At 55.0% G+C, this 22,179-nt stretch overlaps 1 protein-coding gene across 1 annotated transcript in view; it reads right to left on the reverse strand.

Annotated features, from left to right (window-relative positions):
- The window catches only part of NEURL1 (neuralized E3 ubiquitin protein ligase 1), a 33,299-nt gene extending 25,321 nt beyond the window's left edge, over positions 1-7,978 (reverse strand). The window contains exon 1 of the mRNA XM_080823725.1: positions 7,860-7,978. Within this exon, the coding sequence (XP_080679851.1) occupies positions 7,860-7,893 (34 nt within the window). The 5' untranslated portion in view covers positions 7,894-7,978. The remainder of the gene's footprint in view (positions 1-7,859) is intronic.
- Positions 7,979-22,179: the final 14,201 nt, after the last annotated feature.

Consider the following 22,179-nt stretch of genomic DNA (forward strand, 5'->3'; position numbering starts at 1 on the left):
AAAGTGGGGAAAGGCTGCGTGGAGAAGGCGCTGGCCAGTCCCAGCTGGGGGAACAGCCACAGGAAAGCAAGCAGGCTCAAGATGCTGGGTCACTACTCCCCCACTGGGCCTTGGTCCTGGTGGAGCCCCAGTCTCCCCATCTGGCTCCCAGCAGAGCTCTCAGAGCTCCCATTAGTGACAGGTTTACAAGCTTCCCGGGAGCCACAGTGGGAGCAACCCCCTCCCCCCCGAGGCGAGGCTGCTGCTGACACAATGGAAACTCCCCCACAGAGCCTATTCCTCCTGGGCATTTACGAGGTGCCAAACACAAGCCTGGCCAGCCCTCCAGGTAACCCTCAGCTAGCTCTGGACCACATTCCTGCCTCTCGGTGGGGTTCCAGGGGGAGATGCCGGGACACAAGGCAGCCTCCAGAGTGACCTCCTCGCTGCCCCCATGCCAAGATCTGCCCCAGAACCATCCTGGCAGAGCCCCGCACGCCCAGGCTGAGCTGAGCTGAGCTGGGCTGCCAAGGAGAGGGCAGTACTAGCGACAGTGACCAAACCCCATGTGACTTTATAGGTGGGGTCTTCATTCCGCCCCCCAGTGCCACTAGGACACAGGTCCTCAGAAGTGAAGTTACCCAGCCAGAGCAAAGGGCCCTGATATGAACCCAGGCCTGCTGTCTCCAAACCCAGCGGCTCTGTCACTAACTGTGAGACCTCTAGAGCCTCACTTTTCTCACCTGTAAAATGGGGGTCATGGCAGACCTTCTTCACGGGGTTCTTGTCAGGATTATATGAGATGATGTATGCAAAACTAACACAGTAAGTGGTTGCTATAATAATGATGATTATTAAAATAATTATTATAGATAACAGCTAATAATTATATTAATAATTAAGACAGTTAGCTTATCAATACTTATTATATAACAATAACAATTATTAATGCTACTGACATCAACCTGTGTTCTCGTACCTCCACACCTTTGTTCAAGCTCTTTGCCCTCCTCACCATACAGCTTTTTCTTTCCCTGCCCCACCTCCCACCTCCACTTCTCCAAGTCCCGTCCCTCTTTTAACACGGAATCGCACTGTGCTCAGGACCGCCTTGCTCTGAGTCTGTGACGCTGATCCCCAGGGCTGGCATGCTTGTCTGCATCTCCGATGAAGGAGGCCTGTCTCACTTTCTAGACAATGGGAGTCAGGGAACAAAGAACTTGAACCCTGGAGTCAGGAGGCCATGGGTTCAAACCCCAGCCATGCCACAGACTTGCTGTGTGACTTTGGACAAGTCACTTCACCTCTCTGGACCTTGATCTCTTTCTCTCTAAAACAGGGTCATCTTAGCTGCTCCGCCCATCTCTCCTGGTTGCTGTGACAACCCAGGGAGTTCATAGATGTGAAAGAATTTTGCAAACTTGAACACCAGATCCCAACATAAAGTCTTATTTTTTCTAATAAAAGCAATAAATCCCACTGTAGGAAATCACCAGCTCTTTTCAGTCCAGTGGGAGGCCAGACACTCTGGTTTTATCTTATCCCAAACACCCTAATCCTGGATTGCCAGGGTAGTCCTGATTTAGACTAGCTTATACACATGCACTGAACAGGGCTTGCTCTCTCTGGGGTAAAGACTGTGGCAGCCAGTTTGAAGGGTGGGAAAGCAGGTGGGGAGGGGGCCTCAGTGAGAGAGATGATTGTAAAACAGGGCAGATGTGACCTTCTTTGGGGTCATTAAAGGGGCCCACCTCCCTCATGTGCCTCTTGCCTCCAGGCTTGGTGCAAGCGCATTTCTCTGCTGGGAATCTTTCTCTCCTTCCCACCTACTTACCTGCCTTTCTCTCACTCATCCTTCAGACCTGGATTTTAAAGCCCACTTTCCCCTAGAAGTCTCTCTGGCCCCAGACCAGGTTCAGGGCCCTGCTATGGACCCCCAGGGACTCTACCCACACACCCCTAACAGAGTCTCCAGCACCCAAGCAGCCTCTCTCAAGTCTGCTCCCTCTGTAGAATTCAGTGCAAAGGCCCTGAGTTGCCCACTATATGCAGGACACTATACATCTTCTCCACACCCAGAAAGGTCGAGAAGAGAGTCACTCGGATCATTTTCTGTGCTCTGCAGTGCAGCTTTCTGGCGAGGAAAGGCTGCAGGGTTATTTGTGTCTGTCTCCCAGATGGACCCTGAGCCTCCTGGGGGCAGAAACTCTTTTTGTCTTTTTTACTGCTGTTTCCCCAGTGCCTAGCTGAGAGCAGAGAGCGGGTGCTCAACACGAGTTGCTGAACGGAATGCCCCTTTCCAATTCTTCAATCCACTGACCAACTGGCAAGTGCCCGGGGAGTACCCACTCTGTGCCTTGCCCTTTCTGGTGTCCTGTGGAGAAATCAGAGAAAGAGGGGACTAAAAGGACAGCTTCCTTTACTGTCCAGCACCAGGATCCCACCCATACCACATGCCTAAGAACCTGTAACAGCTTCCCACTTGCCTGCCGGAAAAAAGAGAATATGAAGGTCATGAGAGTTGATGGTTTCTTTGGTATCAAATACTGCAGCAGATGTCCTTCTCACACAACCTCTCCTCACCCTCCCAGTCCCTGCAAGACAGGTGTCTGAAGGAAGCGGCCTCCAAGATGGTCCCAGTGATCCCCAAATCCCCCTCCTGGCAGTCATGCCCTCTTGCAGACCTGTCCCTTTGCATGTGGAGCAGACCTAGCAGCTAGCTTCTAGTGAATGGAATACAGCTGAAGTAATGGGATGTCATGCCCAAGACCGGGTATCAAAAGCCTTCAGTCTCCATCTTGGTTACTTTCTCTTGCCTCTCTTGGGTTTCTGTCTCTGGGGGAAGCCAGCTGCTGTGTTGTGAGGAAACCCTGTCCAGAAGCCCATGTGGCAAGGGACCAAGGACTGCCAATACCCACGTGAGTGAGCTTGGATACGGATCCCCCTCCAGACAAGTCTTCAGACTTGGAGACCACAGCCGCAGCCAACAACTCGACTATAACCTCCCAAGAGACATTAGGCAGGAGGTACCCAGCTAAACTGTGTCAGGATTCCTGACCCACAGAAACTGAGATAATGAAATGTTTGTTATTTTAAACCACTAACTTCTGGGGTAATTTGCTGTACAGGAGATGTGCTTTGCAACAATATATCAATTAGTCCCATTTTATAGATGAGGAAACAAAGGCTCTGAGAGGTACTAACTCGCCCAAGGTCACATAGCTTTCAAGTGGCAGCTCTGGGTTCTGAATTCGGGTAATGCACTCTCTAGCCGCCCTCGGTGGTCCCCACCTCGCTGGCCAGCTGGCCAGGTCCACTCTCGGTGACATGAACTCTGCGGTCCACCCTAGTCGGTTTCTGCATGCCCACGTATATCCACCTTTGTGATTCAGGGTTAGGGGCCACGTCAGGCCTCTCGTCTCTCCTCAGGCCCTGCCTGTGCATACAGCAGGCCCTGCTGCTCCCTGGAAGACTGAATGAATCCATGACGACGAGTGGGGCGAGGGAGGACAGCGGGGAGTGGGCAAGATCGGCACCTTCATCACCAAGTTGATCTCCCCACACTGAGCCTCCTGCTCTCACTCATTCTGTGACATCCCAATTTCTGACATTCCCAACAGCCAGATGTGCATACAGCTGTGCCTCCCTCCCTGCTGGGAGGGGACCAGCCCTCCTCTTCCCCTCCCCGATCCTACCCCAAGATCCCAGATGATAGCTATCCTGGGTTCAGCTCTGGGTCCATCTTCCCAGCAGCTCCCCAAAGCCCCTGGGCCAGGCCTGGGAGACTGCGGGGTTGGGGGGAGCATGGCTTGGTCACACAAATCCATACACCACACAGACTGTCCCCCTGAGTTTCCCACACACAAAGCCATGCTCACGCATGTGTACATGTGTGCACACACACAACCAGAGAGTGTGGCTGATGGTGGACACGAGCCCCATCAGGGCTGGAGGACGCAGAGACACTTGGGGTCCCTCGAGGAGGCCAGGTGTGCGTGTGTGTACGCACGAACATACAGAGGCCAGGAGGAGCCTCCAGGGAAACCTTCACAGAAGCACATTCATTTCCAGGGTGCTCGAGGCTCACTAATGCCCATGACCTTACTTAACCCTTTCTACCATCCTTCAGGGTAAATCTTACCATCCTCGATGTACAGAAGAGGACAATATACAGAGGAAGAAACTGACCCAAAGTCCCACAGCCAGTGGATCCGGATTCAAACTCTCACCAAGAACACCTGCCCCACCATCCCCTTCCTCTCTAGCCTTGCCTGGCGTCACTGCCCAGCTCAGGTCTCACGTCCTCCAAGGCTGTCCTTGACAGCTCCATCCCACCTGTCCCCCAGGTCACCTACAGCTCCAGCTGCCACACGGCCCAGCCACCCAGGCCCTCTACCCCTCACTCTTCCCTCTTACTCAATGACCAAGGATCCACTGGGTGCCCACTGGGGGTGGGGGCAGACGCAGAGCTGGGTTAAGAGAATAAGACGGATCAAGCTAAGCCACCCCACCTGCGAGCTCACCTTGGCCTAAGCCTCCAGAGCTGCCGCCAGGAGACAGGCAGCCCCCTCCGTGCTAATCCCAGGTCCTATAAGCCACAGGATGCCCCTTCCCCTGCTGCCTGTGAAGGAACCCGAGAAGGAGAGTGGGGAGCCAGCTGCAGAAGGGGCAAGCCCTGACTTCCCACCCGAGCCACCAGCGCCATGACCTCAGCCAACCACTTCCCCTTCTGGGCCACAGCACCCCCCTCTGTGAAAGGACACAATTGGGGACCAACTCTCAAGTCTCTGCACCCCAGCATCTAGGGTTTGTTGATCCACAGATGTGCCACACATGTCGGGGTGAATACGCGTGTGCCATCCACGCATCAGCCCCTCAGCACTGGGCCTGTCCTTGCTGGTGGGGGAGCACGGAAGGAGGTGAAGCGGGAAGGCAAAGAGAGAAGAGGGGAGGGGCCGGGGAGGGAAGAGGAGGGAAGGCCGCTCAGTATGGCTGCTGCCTCCTTCCATGCTCTCCACTCCCCGGTTCCTGCCCTCAAGACTGGGAGCAGCTCTGGAAATCTGCCCAATGAAAGACATCAAGCGTGTAACTGCCGAAACCATTTTGCAAATGGGAATTAATTTCTCCCATGGGTCTCCTGCCAGGCTGGTCCCAGAGGAGCCTGACTCCTCACCACCAGCCCTAATACACACACACAAACATACACACACACACACCTCATGCAGAAACACTGACGTCTATCTACAGAATAATAAGGACATGTCCCCCGCACAAAGTAACACAAGTGTGACGGCTCACACACAAATACACAGGCATAGCATGAAATCCCTTAAATATTAGACAGATACATACATGTCCCATGCTACACAGCACGTGGTAGTCACAGACAGAGCCCCAAGCACAGGTACACCACCTGCAGACACCAGGAACACCGACAGCCAGAACACGTCCACAAACACACGGCTAGAAACCCACCCGCAAACACACACACAGTCTGGGGTCACATTCGGTCACATCCGCATCATCTCTGTCACCCAGCAATTCAAAACCTTCCCTTTGCACCAAACCCAAATCACCAGGGCCCACAGGGAAGATACGATCGAGAACTATGTAAGCATACTCTGGGCGTCAGGCTGTGGGCGGAGAGCGCCCCTAGGAAGGAGCCATACCCTTGCATCTCCCACTTCCTGCGCCCCCCAGAAGGAGGCAAAATGAGCGCCACTGAGGCAGCCAAGGCGTGGGTGCAGGCACGAGCAGTGTGAGGACGTGCACACCGAAGCTCCAGCTAAGGGGCCCTGTGACACTGGCAAGGACGCCTTCCCCACATCCTCCAACTGCCCTCTCCTACTTGTCTTGATGGTAGGTTGAGGCTAGGGGCTAGGGCCAGCTTGGCAGGAGGCCCGGCCTCTTGGGGGGGGGGGTCTCGGCTGAGGGCAGGGGAGGGAAGGAGGGCAAAGCAGATGAAGCATTTCATTAGCGCTCACCAATGTCCACCCAGCCTGGAGGCCCAGCTCCTAGAGCTCTCAGCCCACCCTAAGTATCCTCCTGTTCTGGGGGAAAGGGAGGGAGTATGACTCTAGCCTCAGAATGCTTTTCCAAGCCTGTGCTCAGTCCTCCTCATGTTCAGTCCTTGTTCACACCCTCCCAAGTAATCTTCACGACAGTCCTGAGGAGGGCACTCCTGTCAGCCCCATGAACAGACGAGAAAACCAAGGAAGACACTTGCCCTCACAAGAACACGTGTCTGTGGACCGTGGAGCAGGGGCTCGTGAAGTCCATGTGCTGTGTTGGGTGGTCTCAGGGTCCTCACTCCCCTCGGAAGCCCATGCTCCAAGCCAGCTAGAGGACAGTGGGCTGCATCCCGGGCCTGTTCTGAGGGCCTCTCTGTCCTTCCCAGGCCACAGGCTTGGCCAAGTCTGTTTCCAGTGGAAAATGCCAGTCTGCACCAGACCCTCTGCCAACAGGCCCTGTTGGGGCCAGTGAGCCCTGAGAGGAGCCCCCGCCCTGTGGACACCCAGGGCCAGGGCCAGGTCAGCCCAGTCCGAGTCTCGGGCCAAGGCCCAGGCCACTGGCCGGCTCCGGATTATGTGTCTTCCAGGACCTTCCATCTGTCACTGAGCGCTGCAGGCCCAGGACAAAATTTATTTCCTTTTAAGAGAGTCAATGATGTGCTTTTCCCATGTCTCCTTTCCTCCCTTTTTCTTTTTTAATTAGAAATTACTCTCGCAAAGTCCAGAGCCTGGAAGGGAAAAGCCACCTGGTCACCAGACCCAGACACAGCTTCCTGATCGCTCCTGCCACCACCCTCCTTCTTCCCAGGGCCTCTCCCAGGTTCTTCAGTGCCCACTGGACTCAGCAGATGAGGCCGCCCCATCCCCTAACGCCCTGTCTGAGGGGGGAGCAGGGGACACAGGGAAGTGTGGTGGGGACTACCCAAGGTCAGCCCACACTGCTCTGGCCCCAGCTGGTTTGTACAGAAAACCCATCTCCCGGGGCCCAGCAATGACAAAACAAGTCCCTGGGAAGTCTTTCCCTTCTGGGTCTGGTGCCACATCAGCCACGTTACTCCCAAGACCACAGCACCGGAGCCGGGCGGACGGAGGGGATGGGAGCCCAGGTGAGCAGCAGCTCTGCACACAGGGAGCCAGTTTGGTGCTCCTCCCTTCCACCCCTTCACCTGTCTGCCAGGCGCCCTGTCTGACCATAGACGTGAACCCCAGAGGTCAGAAGTTCACTGGCCTCCCCCACAAAGCACGCACTTTGCGAATCAAAGCCAGGCAACGTGGGGGGCTGTCACTTGCATATCTGGATGTTGAGGCATAAGCAGACAGGTACACACCCACAGACACCTCGAATGCACCCTTGTGAGCACACACACACACACGCACTCATGCACACACGTGTGGCCCACACATCTCTCCATGTCTCCATCATGGAACACAGCGCTGACCTCCGCGGCCTGCATCCCGGGACCTACAAACAGGTTCCCCCAGCTGTCTAGCTACGGTTTGCGTCAGTTCTGGGAGCAGAGGGTATGGACCCCCAGGACCTCACATCCCATGTGGGGGTTGGTCAGCACCCGGGGAAGGTGAGAGAACAACAAGACTTTGTGGGGAGACTTCACCTCCTGACCTCTGCTGACTATCGGGGAAAGCCCACCTCTTCCTGCTTTCCCCAGGCTCCCTTGCCGGCTCCCACCCCAGGGTCAAACACCCTTCTGTGGTTGAGAGGCACCCCCTCCCGTGGCCCCAGAGCGCAGCAAGGAGGAAAGAGGCAGGGGGATGATCATGCTCTAGCCCGAGGGCCCCAGGGCCCCGGCCTCCCCAGGTGGTCCCCAGGCTGGGAATGGGCGGACCCCCTGGCATCAGCTGGGGCCTTACCGTGGAGGTTGCTCCGGGTGATCTGTGCCCCCATCGTGGGCAGCGGTCAGCACAGCCACCTTCGTTTGGCCGGCTGGCCTCCTCACCAGGCCACCCTAGCCGCCAGCTCCCCTCCTCCTGCCCCTCCTCCCCTGCGGCCAGCAGCCGGCATGGCAGGGCCGGGCCCGCCCCTCCCGCGTCCCCACCAACTGCTTCCCGCACACGGCTGCCTGCCTGCGAGGCCAGCCACACACACACACAGCCACACACACGGGCGCGCGCGCGCACTCACGCACACACAAGCACACCCCTCTGGCCCTGCTCGCTGCCTCCAGCTCCCACCCACTCCCCCGAGCCTCCCCCACCGCCCTGCACTGGTACAGGCAATGGGATCTGTCATGTTTATTTACATAAGGAGGAGGAGACTGGAGGCTTCCTGAAATAGCCGGGCTCCAGAAAGCACTGGAGATGCCCCAGCCAGAGCAGACGCGCGCGCGCACACACACGCATGCACACACACACACACATGCACACGCACACATATGCTCATTCCCCATCACATACCTCTTCACAGACACCAGCATGCACACAGCCTCACTGTCCGCCCAGGCTTCCTGCCACCCACATGTGATTAGGCGCCTACTACCTGTAGACCTTGGACAAAGACACTGAGGGCACCACGGTGAGCAGAAAACACACTGTTCGATCCTCAGGGGGCTTACACTCTGGCTAGTGGAGCTTACTAACAAACAGCTAACATGGCTTCTGGTTTCTTCGAGGCCCTGTCACAAATGCTTCAGGAGTATTAACCCCTTCAGTCCTCACTGGCTGAATGAAGAGGTCAGTATTATTCTTATTATCAGTAAGTACCATTATTATTATTATTATCTCGCAGATGAGGAAAATGAGACAAAAAGAGGTTACCAGCCTAGAAAGTGGCAGGGCTGGGAAGCAAACCCAGGAATCCAGGTTTTCATCCGCCCCCATCACCCCTTTAACTGTAACATCCACAAGCACACACCAATATATAGAGACCTCACCACCTGTCTGTGCCACGTCACATGGAAACATACGACACGGGCTCTCATAAGCATTCACCATCATGCACACTTAGGCCCCTACTCCCACCAGACTTGTGTAAGTCAGGCACTGCGGGCACTCTCATGGGTATTCTGGATGGCAGAGGCTAGGGTTAGGTCCATTTTACAGAAAAGAAAGTTGAGACTCTAAAAGACTCAGGAAATTACCTGAGGTGACCCACCAGGTCAGAGGCAGCACCAGGACGCAAGCCTGGGTCTACAAGACACTCTCACAGTTCATCACCCTTTTGTAGGCTCTCTACAGAACAGGGGTCTCTCCCAGGCCCTGGCCCAGGCCCCAGCCCCTGTCCTCAGGGTCAAGGATCTGGGTTCCCAGGGAAAGATCTGGGTGGGGAGGGAAGGCCTGGGAGCAGAGGTGTGGGGGCTGGGGAAAGAGCTAAGGCAAAGGCAGGGTTGCCCCATATTAGATGGGACTCAGAGGCCTCGGCACTAGGAGGGGCGGTGCTGGGCTCTGAGCCTTCACCTCGACACCCTGCTGTTACCAGCCCTGAGTAGGTCTGGGGGACAGACATCAGGCCTGATTACCCAGAGGGTGAGGCGGGCCTTGAGTGAAAGGGTCCGCAGGCCCAGCACGCTAATCCTCCTATGAGACCAGAGGCACAGCTGGGGGTTCTCCCCAGAATAAGTGCTGACCCCCAGTCCACACAAGGCTGCCCCTTCCTCCCGGCACACTGTGCCTGTGGCTGTGTGGAGCCCCGTGTGCACGCACCCGCACACTCTGGGGCACACACGCCCAGTTCCTCTGCGGAAGGAAACTAAGTCAAAGTCTAACAGGGGAAATAACCTGAACTCCTTTTGTGGGATAAGTAATCATAATGATAGCAAATGCGGGACTGACTGCACCAGGCAGTTCTAAGCACATGACTTACATTAACTTGTTCAATCCTGAGGACAATCCTCAGGGATAAGTTGCGTTTTTATGCCCATTTTACAGATGAGGAAACCAAAGCAAATAGAGGATACTCTGGAGGCTATTGCTGGCGGCAGCAGAGTCAGCCCTCCTCATCCTGCCTGCCTCCTAATGCCCCTGCCTAGGCCCTTCCCAACCACCCCCTTTCACATGCCCCCCCCAACCTTCCCACTTCCTCAGCACTGGGAACCCCTCTTCCAAGAAGCCTCCCTGAGACCCTGGGTACAGGGTGAGTCTCCCTTTTTGGAGCTGGTCTCTCCTCTGACCCCAAGTTGTACCTCTCTCAACCCTTCATCCTACTCTGCCCTACCAGAGATGGCCAGGCCTAGCTGTGGTCTTCTTGTCTGCCTGTCCTGGGGGCATCTCAACCATTCAACCTGACCAACATTTATGTGCACCTGCTGTGCGTCAGATGCTAAGTTGGGGACGCAAGGGTAATCAAGAGCAGACAGGCCCTGGCTTTCGAGAACTTACAGTCCAGAGGGAAACATGTTTATCATGTAGTCATCCTAAGGAATATATCATCATCATCCTAGAAAAGTGTGCTGAAAGAAAGGAGCAGGGTTCTCAGGGAGGCTGAGGGCAGGCTTTCCTGAAAAGCAAAGGTGAAGGATAAGCAGGTATGTCCATGTACTGTGGAGGTAGCTTTGAAGAGAGAGCTCCAGAGAGTGAGCACAACATGTACAAAGGCCCTGTGGCTGGAGGAAGCCCACACATCCAAGAAGCAGGGTTGGTGCATCTAGAGCAGGGACCACAGTAGGAGCCAGGGGAAATTTTCCAGTGGCAAGCCGAGGTGGTCAAAGGACACCCCAGGAGGGCCTTGAAGATCAGGGTGAAGAATCTGGCCCTTTTTCTGAGAGCAGTAGGAAACCTGTGAGAGGGTTCAGCAGAGAGGCAACAAGACCAGACCTGCATTTCTAAAAGGTCATTCTGCCATCTGGTGTGGAGAATGCACAGAGGAAGAAAAGGTGCTGGGGGAAAAAGCAGCAGGGGGAGCACAGGCGGGCCTGGACCTGACTTGCCCTCACTCCCCTCCGGCCTAGCATCGGGCCCACACAGAGCAAGTGCTCAGGGAAGAACCCCCGAAACAGAGCTGAGTTCCTATAATTTTCTGGACACAGGACTGGGGAGGGTCAGTAACAGGCAGGAATGGGGACCGAGTGAAAGGTCAGCAAACCAGAAGTCCCTTGGGTGGACGTGGCCCTCCCTCTGGCCCCTCCCGGTGGACTGGGAGGTGCTTGGGTGGCCCCTGGCCTTCACAGCACCACTGTCTGAAGGGCCTTCCTGCCAGACCTGGCCCCTCTTCCCTATCATCCACGCCCCCAATTTAAATAGGAAGTGACAGTGTCCTGGGTCTGAGGGTCTCCCGACCGCGCCACCCAAGAGCAGTGGCCAGGCCTCCACAGACGAAGCAGCAGTCAGCACTGTGCCCTTCTCTGTCTCATTCACTGGGACATCACATAAAATTTCACTTGGCCAAAGGTTACTGTTTCTGCATGGGTGAAAGAAGCCCAGACCTACGCCATTCATTCATTCATGGAGCATTCGTAGAGCGCCCACCACGGACCCACTGGTGAGCAAGACCCAGCAGGCTCCCTTTAGAAGCCTAGTGGAAGCCAGGCTGGGATCAAGGAATGGAGATCCTCTGGCTGTGACTGAAATATTTCAGTGTTCTGTTCTCTGGCCAGAAAGGACGTGAAAGCAGATGTGAAGGGATGCCAAGGATGTGAATGGGATGGAGAAGCTATAAGCAATTCTACATACAGTGAGTATCTCACACACATAATTCCACGGACCCCCACAACATCCCTGGGAGATTAGAGCCAGGCCCATCTTGCAGGCTATAAAGCTGAGCTCAGAGAGGACACGTGGGAAGCAAGACACGCTAGGGCTCAAACCCAGACCGGCCTGCATCTCCCTCCCCTACTGGGAGGGAGAGCCTAGGAGATTTCCAAAGGACAGAGGGTGACATCCTAGTGTGGAACTTCAAGGAAGGTGGGGAGACTGTGGACTGGCATAGACGGGACTTCTTGTCTGCTAGCAGTAGAGACCGTCCTGGAAATCTTGCAGAAAGTAGACCCGTCCATGGCCTGCATGGGGCCTGCAGTGCTTCAGAGCCCACGGCAGAAGGCGGGGCTGGATGCACCCTGGGGGAGCAATTTGGTGTGTAAGAAACCCTGCCAATCTTCAGGAAGAAGCCCCTCCCTTTCTGCTGGCCCCTGCTGCATCCATCTCTGGCTGCAGGGAACCTCCACCCCCTCGGCTCTCGGAACCCACTCCACTCCCAAGACCCTCCTCTCCCTGTCATCTCCCTGTCTTCTGATTCCTTTCTGCCTGTTCCTCTTCCCTCTTGGGTGCTATCTTGGTCTCCATGGTGGGCTACCCAGCCCACCTCTCTCCTCACCAAGTCCCTCCTCACTCATGTCCCCAGGTGAACCTGTCCTCTTAGAACTTAAAGTTGAGGGCACACCTAGCAAATGTGGAACCAAACATAGAACAAATTCACAACAGAAACCATCACAATCATAGACTCCAAGATCCCTAAAGGGAAGGAGCCTCAAGAAAGCTCTGGATCCAGTCACTGCCTTCATGAAGGCCAAGGAGTAATGTGCCCATTTTACAGATGTAACAAATGAGGCCTCATAAGTTGTCGACTTTCCAACTGTCACACGGTGGGTATAGAATAAGGAGGACTTAAACTCAGGTTTAATGTCTTCTGTTACTTAACATGACATACGGGTCAGGGCATCCAAAGGCATGGAAGACAAGACTGGACAAGGAGAGGGGTAACTTCTCTTTACGAGGTGGGGGCACAGGGGACTCAGGTCTGGAGAGGACCATAAAGAGAGGTCAGAAAGAGGAGGTGGCCCTGCTGGGGAGGAACAGGGAGGCAGTTCCTGGTTGCTATAGTATCTTTGTCGTCAAGAACAAGGGATAATTTGATTGAGCTGATGAGTCACCTGGCATTTGAGGCGTAAGGCCAACCTACCAGGGCCATCCTCCTGACCCTATTAGACGAGGCCTGGTGCAGGAGAATGGGAAGCAGGGAGCCCCACCCTAAAGCTTCCTCCCTTGCCCAGAATCAGGACGAGAGTGCGAGACAGGCAATGTGCATGAAGATGAGGATAGAAACACACAGGGACACAGACAGAGAGCATGAGCCGTGTGCTGTAGGGAAAGCAGAGCCAGGGAGTCTACAGGACGTCCTCTGGGGCTGGGACAGGTGCCCCAGCAGTGACAGCTGCCAGCCGCCCGGGATGATGGGAACACAACAGGTGCAGAGGCGGGGGCGGAAACTGAAAGGGAATCTGAGAAAACAGCCTGGAGTTGGCCGCCCCTCCCAGACCCTGGGCCCCGTGCCAAGCAGCCCTTTCTCAGACCCTCCAAGACACAAACACACCTACGCCTGCTTCCCAGGGCCAGCCTGGCCAGCCTGGACCAGACAGAGGGGTCACCGTCCATGCCAGGCAGAAAGGACAGAACAAGGAAGAAACCAGGCTTCAAATCCCAGGACAGAGTGTGCCAGATGGAGCCCACACCCTCAGAGCCCCTACCCGGAAGCAAACATTTGCCTATGATAAGACTTGTGTCACCGGCCAGGGAGGGTGGATGGATGCCCTCCCCGCCTTGTGCAGGTTGGGAGCTGAGAAAGGCAGGCTTTCCCACCACATGACTGGGCAAGCTACTGAGCTTCTCTGAGACCCTGTGCTTGGATCAACCAGCAATAGTAACGATTGCCGTCAATGTTGTTGCTCAGAGACCCTGAGAGCCCAGGAATCCAGGTAGTACCTAGAGGGGCCAAGGTTGCTGCCCAGCCTCAGCAAGGAGAGACATAGGATGCAGAGTATGGGGACAACTCTAAGCATAAATGTCACACCAAGGAAAAGAAAGGGAGGACTGCCTTCAGAGACAGCCCCATCTCTCCCGTCAGGTTAGCATCACTTGTTCAGCGTCGCTCCCCGGCACCTGGCACCCACACCCGGCACCGGCGGGGGCTGTACGTGCCTGATTGCACACATGCCCAAAATGCAAATGCCATCTCGGGGTGCTGAGTACCAGCAGGTTCTTCTAAGGAAGCTGATTCAACATCGTCCCTTAGGCAGGTGCTTTGTGTCTGTTCCGGGGCAGAACGAATTTTAAACTTGAAGCTGGTCCTTGTCCCGGGGATCACCAGTGATAAATGGCCAGGGCCTGAATTCATAAGGCGCTCCCTCAACTACAGCCTTTTTCAGGAGGATGAGGAAGTGCAGACAAGGAGGCATTTGGGGGGAGGCAAGGCAGAGAGATGAGGCCCAGAGTGACGCAGGAGACAGCCCACATGTGCTGGAGCAAGACACGAGCCTCACCCCTCCGAGATGCGTACGCGTACGCGTACCCGACTGATCCTGCCAGGCCTGTCCGGATTACGAGAAAAGCCGGCAGCTGAAAGCAGGAGGTTAAATCCTTTCTCTGCTGGCAGAGACCACCCTCCCCCACACCCTCCCCAACACACACACACACACACACACACACACACACACCTTTAGACCCCAGGACTCAGGCAGAGCTCATGGTGCCCACCCCTTCTGGAACCCAGCCCCCCAGCCAGCTGAAGCCACCCCCAGTCTGGGAGTCCCTACCCCCCTGCCTCTAAGGAGTCTGCTCTCAGGCTCTCTCCTGCTTCCTGCCCCTCCCAGGTCCAGCTTAAGGAGGAAGGGCAGCACCCAGGACCAGCTGGCTCAGCCCCCACCCCCACTTCTGTGCCCTGGCCCTGCTCCCCGCCCACTGCAGACCACCCACTCCAACAACCGGGTTCCAACTTCGGACACTAGCAGGTAGGTGGGTATGACAGTTAGGACCCCCAGGGGCCAGGCCCCGGGGCTGGGGTGCTCCCAGCAGGGCCGCCGCAACCAGTTCCCACTGAGCTGACATCAGTAAACGCTACTCGATGTGGCCACTTAAGCGCGTGCATCTACACTGGGCAGCTTCATAGGTGGTGGTGGAGAGCAGGCTCCAGAGCCAGGCTGCATGGGTTCAGATCCTGGTTCTAACACCTACGAGGTATCTATCCCCTCTTCTGAAAAGGGGGTTGATGATAATGGTGCCTGCCTCAGAGGGCTCCGGGGGGCGGGGGGTAAGTTCACACACACAGGGTGCTCAGAACAGTGTGGGAGGCAGAGGAGCACACACCTGACAGGTGAGAAACGGGGGCACAAGGTGGGGCATGGTGGAGTGGCATCCGCCCGCAGGTCAGCTGGCCTCCGGGGCCTGCCCTCATAAGCACTGTGGGGTGTTCCTCCTAGGATGGGGGGGCAGTGCCTCCTGGCTGACCAACAGTAACAGGTACAGCCTAGGTGAGGACGAGGCTGGTGACCACACAGGGCCCAGGGCAGATCAGGGTGCGGGAGTGAGGCTAGTATCTAGGAAGCCATTCAGCAGAGTGGAGAGAATGAGCTGAGTCCCAGGGGCCATCTGAGAGCAAGTGAGGACCAAGGCCTCAGAATCCCAGCCCAAGAGAGAGAGACGCTCCTACCAGAGGTGCTTTTCCAGCTGCCCGAGGGCCTCTGACCCTCAGAGCTCCTTCGTCCACCAGGGTGAGCTGCCTCCCACCACCCACCATGATCGCTGACACGGCTCCCCTGAAAAGCCTTCACTCCTTCCGCAGGGGGCCCAGCACCTCCTCCTCCTATAAAAATCAGGCAGGAATTAAGACAAACAAGTACCCAAGTCAATTAAGAAAATCATATCTGCTGCCAGCATCTTGAAACACCTGCTCTGGGCAGGCAAAGGAAAGCACTGGAACTCAGTGGCCTAGATGGGGGAATGGAGGCTCGGACAGGCTGGCCACCATGTCCCAGTCACACAGCTAATATGCAGCGAGGTTGGGATCTGTCTGTATGACCCCCAGACACGGGGCCCCAAGCCCTGGCCTCTCCGCCACGGGGCCTCTTGGAATAATGACCCAGCTCGTCACTTTCACCAAAACAGTACTGGATTTGCAAAAACATTCGGTCCCATTGGGCAGAAACTCATCCCTTTTAAGAGAAGAGAAAAACGGGCTCAAGGAGATGGAAATGAACTGCCAAAGCCAGAAAGTGCCTGAGCCGGCCCAGAACCTCGATCTCAGACAGGAGCCTGGGCTCCGGGGCTTTGTCTATGACACAGTGCTGTCCTGAGAAAAGCCCCCTGCAGTGAAATAAACACGGTGTCATTCCGAGGGGCCCAGGGCAGGCGCAGGCACAGATGTAAGAAATTGCCGATCCCAATGTCAGCTACCTCTGGACTTTAGCAGGTGTCCCTGCTGTACATCTAAGCACTCGCCCCCATCAGGGTCTTGGCCCCACTCCCACACTGGGGTGCTCTGAGTTCTGGGAGCCAGAGCTTTACACCATATACGTGTCCCAAGGGGAAGGGCAGACAAATGCAAGGAGACACCAGGTCTCCCAGGCCCTGAGACACAAATGCTCTGAAAAGACAAAGGGAAAGGCAGGTGCTTTTCAGCAGTAGAGGGGCTCAGCTTGGTTCTGAAACAGGAGCCAAAGCGAGGGACTAAGCTGAGGTCCAGCCACTGAACTAGGCCAGCTCTGTGCCCAGCCCCAGGGGCCCTGCCCCGGAGCACAGCAGACATGGGCCACACTAGCCGCAGAGTACAGGGCGTCACCGCCAGGCCTAGGGAACCTGTGAGTGAAGTCTATTCACTTCCTTTGGAGAGGCTGGTGGCTTTCAAGCCTACTAAGCCTATGAAGGAATTCTGGTCCCCAAGACCGCACCTGCAGCCCAAGGCCCAGACGGAGTCCCCAGTCCCAGCCCCAGACAGCCTCACATCGCAGCCTCAGGAGGCCCCACAAACGGGGACTCTTAGTCCCTAAAGGCCTGGGGACCATGAGAATGTGGCTGGCTCAGGGCTGGCAGCCCTTCCCTCTGGAGCCAGAGCTCAGGCGTGGCTGGACCAAAGGCAGCTGCGGGGACTGTGGTCTTCCTGCCTAAAGAACAGCCCAAGAAGGGCAGAAACGACCACAGGGTGAAGACAACGACAGAAAACCCGTCTTCCGCCCCGCAGCTGCCCCATCTCCCAATTTGCACTGCCATCTTTTGCTCCGCCTTCCTTTCCTCTTTCTCTAGTAAGGAATCTCGGGCTCCTCCCCCAAGATGTCACAGGCTTCGGGGCTACTTTCTCCCTCCCTCCCCCCAGCTACTGGAGCCCAGGGTCAGGCAGGCCATGAGAGACCCCAGGAATGCACAAGGTCACCTCTCCAGCAAGTTTAGAGGAAAAAGCCCTCCCTGGGAGTCAGGGCTCCTGGGTTCCGGGCTGGTCCTGTGGTCTGTGGGAAAACTTCATAAGGCTTAGGAAGATCTGTAGAGGCCTGCTTGGGTTCAGGGGGACTCAGGGAGGGTGGCCCCTTTTAGTGTCTGTAGAGGTTCCTCCCTCCTGGCCGGGTAAGGGCTCCAGAAGGTGGATTAATGCAGATCCTGGGTTGGGTCCCACTGCCAGGCAGATGGGAGCAGGGATTTCTCCCTCCCCGTTGGCACCCCTCCCTTCTCTAAAACAATGCCCTGCCCCTCACACCTTCTACCCTGCTTAGCCACTGCTCCTGCCCAGAGGGGAGCTCCTTGTCCTCAGGGCCAATGAAGGGAGGTGATTGCATTAGCCTCTGTTGGGGGATCTATTTTTACTAGTCCTGATGTCACCTTCACATTTTACCATATGACTTTGGGTAAATCAATCCCCTCTCCCAGTGACAGTTTTCCCATCTGTAAAAGGGAGGCACTGGACACATGCATCTTTAGCTCTGAACTAGGATTTTCCTGAGTCAGAGCTATGGGGCAGGGGGACCATTTGGTGGGAGGCCATTAAGAATTCCTCCCTCTCTGCCACTTTCCATCAAGTTCTGGTGGACAGCCGAGGATGGGCGAGGATGCTTTCAGCTGGGTGTCACTGCTTCTCAGTCCTCTTCCTGACCCCACCCGGCATGGGTACATCCCACAGGTTTTGTGGCCTAGTTTCCTCCTTGAGTTCTACTAGCCAGGCGAGAAGTCTGGTGTCATCCTGGACTCCCCTGTTTGAGTAGTCACTGTGTCCTTCTATAATCTATCCTCTGGCTACTCCCGAAGTTCAGGCCGCCAGCATCAACCTGATCTGGACAATTCTTCCCACAGCCCTTGGCCACCCATTCCTCTTCCTCAGGGCTGCCAGGCTAACCTTTCTGCCTGACTAATCTAGCTGGGTCACTGTCCGGCTGAGAGCCCACAGTAGATAAACTTGACCCTCCTTTGGGAGCATTCAAGATCCTCTGTGAGCTGGCCCCAGCACATGCGTCTGGACTCACCTCCTGTGCCATCCCCCCAGACCAAGCACCTACACCCCATGCACAGGAACCACACAGAGGGGCGCCTGGGGGGCTTAGCTGGTTGAAACGTCTGCCTTCAGCTCAGGTCATGATCCCAGGGCCCTGGGATCGAGCCCCATGTTGGGCTCCCTGCTCAGCAGGGAGCCTGCTTCCCCCCTGCCCCACCCTCCCCCGTTTATGCTCGTTCTCACTCTCGCTCATGCTCTCTCTCAAATAAATAAATAAAATCTTTAAGTAAGAATAAAAGAACCACATGTCTACTTGAACATGGCGCCATGTGCGCTGCGTGTCACATGGACGTGGCCCTTCGAGCCCTGCTCCTCTCCTTGGAAGGTTCCTCAGAAACTCTGACCTCACCTTCGTCTCTCAGCTCCGAGGGCCCTCTCCTCTGAGATCATCCTAACACCCCAGGGCAGACGGGACCTTCGTCCTCCAAGACCTGTCCAGCCCTTTGTGCAGCCCAGCCCTGAAATGATGGAGGAGGGCCCCCTTCCACACTGGGACAACCCAAGGGCAGATGTTTTAGCTCTGGATCCCCAGCATCTACATGGTAGGTGCTGGGTAGTACATGAGGTATATCTTATGAAGGAAGAATGAAAAGAAGAAGAGGAAGAGGAGGAGGGAGGAAGAGAGACCAGGGCTGCTGGTCTTTATTGGGCCCCATGTGCCCCTTATCCAGGCTCCAGAGAGCATCTGTAAGGTCCCCCTCCCAGCCATGATGCCCCAGGTCCCTGCAGACACAGTGGTAGCCGAGGGTGACAGACTGCCTGGCCCCTGACCTCACAGCACCCCCAAGGCAGGGTTCCAGGCTCCCTCACTACAATGGGCAGCACCAGCCAGAGCTCAGCTCACTCAGACAGAATCAGCCCAGAAGCTGAGCAGCCAGGTGTATCCTGGAGCACAAAGGAACCAGAGTCTTAGCTGACCATCTTCCCTGGAGGCAGCAGGGGAGAACCAGCAGCCCTCAGCCAGGCAGGCAGGACTGCAAGAGGCGAGGCTAGAAGCCCTGTGCCGGGCTATCTCCTGGCCCTCACTCCTGCTCCTGGAGGCAGGTGGCAGGGGGATGCGCCCCTCCAAGTCGTTTGCATAAACCATCTACAGGAGCACATTCAAACCCACACTTCCAAGAAGAAAAAAACCCCGCTGCCATTGCCTGTGGCTTCCTGGTCTGCCGTTTTTTCCTTCTCTTTCGTTTTTTATTTTAACGGCAGGAAGCCGTGCTTCAGGGAGATCACTCCCCTGCCCTGTTCCTGGCAGCACCCAAGCTAAATTTTCCGTCCAAACTGAGGGAGGAGGATGAGCAACCATCCTTCAGGTGTCGGTGACTTACAGTTTGCAAAGTCTGTGAGCATCCATGAGCTCGCTCCGTCTTCCCGGGAATGGTGGGAGGGGGACTCCTGCCAGCTCCCATTTTACAGATGGGGAAAGTGAGGCCCAAAGAGGTTGTGACTTGCACAAGCCACACGGAAGTAGTAAGAGACTGTAAAGAACCCTGTGGCTGCCTCCCCAGCACCCATTCTACTCCAAATTGACAGTGGTTCTCCACCCCAGGTGCTCACCGGCATCGCCTCAGGAAGGTATTAAATGCCCAGTTCCCACGCCAGACCAAGTAACACAGAAACTCTGAAGACAGGCCCAGGCATGGGTGTTTCTGAAAGTTCTGTGGGTGGTTCTAATGTGCAGCCAGGGTGGCAATCCACTGGTAAAAGCCGATCACCATCGTATAAACCATGGTTCCACTCCGTTTGCCAGGGATTGGGTCAAGAACTGCCACGTGGCCCACTTTGGGCCAATGACGCTTAGTGGAAAACCTGCCAAACCCCTCTTGTTCCTCATAAAAAAGCCTAAGAGACAGGTTGTTCTTCTTCCTCTAAATATTGTTGTGTCTAGTGGTGATTCCTGGGATGGCCATGGTCATGTCACTACCAGTCCAGAAGGAAGCCAACCCATGGATGGCAGAGCAGAGATGGCACGTACCTACCTCATCCTTGACTACATCCTTGATGGAAATCCACCCACCCCTGGACTTCCTGTGATCTGAGGTGGTGTGGTTCCTCATTTTTTAAGCCATTTTTTAAGTTGTTGCTACTTGCAACAACAGCCCTAAGACACAACATTCGCCTTCCTCGTCCCTCACCCCACTCATCCCCTTTTAGATCTTCCACCATAGGAAGCACAGCTGACTGAGGGCCGCGGCTCTGGAACTCTGAGATCCATCCCAGTCGTTGCTCCATGGCCAGGCTTCCCACCCCAGCTCCCAGCAAATGACCGAGTGGGGCAGGGATATAAAGGCAGGCTCATTCCTGGGAGAGATGGCACTTCTCTGACCAGCAACGTGGCTTGGGCTTGAGGACTCCCCGTGGGTTTGCAGAACTTGCCTGAGAATGGACTGCAGTCTAAAATACTTCGCCAAACATTCTGCCACCCCTCTCCTTCACTGAGGGTCACACTTGCATTGAGGTCTGATGATTCACCCAGGCTCTCCCCACTTCTTCCCTATTTTTCCTCACACAGGTACTTCCTCTGGTAATTTTTAAAAATAACTTTTGCATGTTTAATCTTCTCCTGATGTCTGCTTAACTGTTCAATACTTGGTCCGCCTAACACTTGACATTGACCACTTCATGCCTGGACCGCCACGAAAGCCTCCTAAGTGGCCCACCCACTTTTGAGTCCCGCCACCCAACTCCATCCACAATCCTTCCTATACAAACCTGCTACTTCCCTACTCAAGAACCTTCACTTGTTTCTTATTTCTTACACCATCGAGTGTAATTTCCCCAGCCTTTCTTTACAGGCACTGCTGACTTTGAACTGCCCCACAGGCCAACCCTGGCAAAGGACTGAAATTCATCCCTGTTATTTCACTTACATCCCTGGAGAACTTCCCCATGGGGGACAATACTGGCTATCTGCAGGGCAGAAATGACTGGCATGGCCCATGACCAATAAACACCGAAGCTGCCTAAATCTGATTACTAACGTCACCCATTTCCACAGATGCTCCTCAATGTCAAAGCTTCCCTCGGTCTCCCCTTCCTTTACCCCTCAATGGAATATATACCAAGAGAAATACATTTCACATACAGACAACCCTCCATCAACAAGAAGTGAATTCTCTCAAAGACTGTTATAATAATGAAAATTATTAGTATTCATGTGACAACATGAAGAGGAGCATGATAGAGGTGAAGATAATTATAAAGACGGAGGGAACAGCAGTACTGATGACAGTAAGTATGAAGAGTACAAAAGCAGGAATAAATACCGTAACAGTATGATCTCAATGACATAAATACATATGCGGAAGAACTGACTTTCCCTTGACCCACTGCCATATTAACCAAATTCCTTTAGAAATTGCATTTGGTTGTTAGTTACAAAAACCAGAAATAATATGGATTTTTTAAACACTGAAGGTGTTTTCTCTCACATAGAAGAAGTCTGTAAGAACATAGTCCAAGGCTAGTATGTCAGTTCAGTAGTCATCAGGTACCTAGGCTTCTTTTATCTTTCTACCTCACCATTCCACATGACACTTCAAGTTTGCTTCGTGATCCAGGATACCTGCTGACACTCCAGCCCCCTTGTCCACATTCCAAGCAAGAAGCAGGAGGAGCATGGGAAACCAAAATCAAAGGACCTACACCAGCCATCTCCCCCTCTTTAAAGGAAATTCGCTTGAAGTCTGCCCAAAAATTCAAATTTACACTCATTGATCAGAATGTAGTCACATGGCTACCCCATGCTGCAAGGGAAGCTGAGATATGTAGTCTTTTCATTGGACACACTGTCATCTCAGATAAAAACAAGGTCCTTGGCCATTGTGATGAGCTCCATTCCCTCTGGAAAACATTATGAGGGACGCCCGTAGCACAAAGACTCTTCAAAACTGGTGGGGGTTCTTTCCTGGTGTCCCTACATGTCCTTCTGTTCCCCCCAGCTAAACTATATGCTCAATATGAGCCATTGTGTTGTCCCTGAACTTAGTTGTGACAGGTTGG

This window comes from Martes martes, assembly GCF_963455335.1.
Source record: "Martes martes genome assembly, chromosome: 14".
Classification (NCBI taxonomy): Eukaryota; Metazoa; Chordata; class Mammalia; order Carnivora; family Mustelidae; genus Martes; species Martes martes.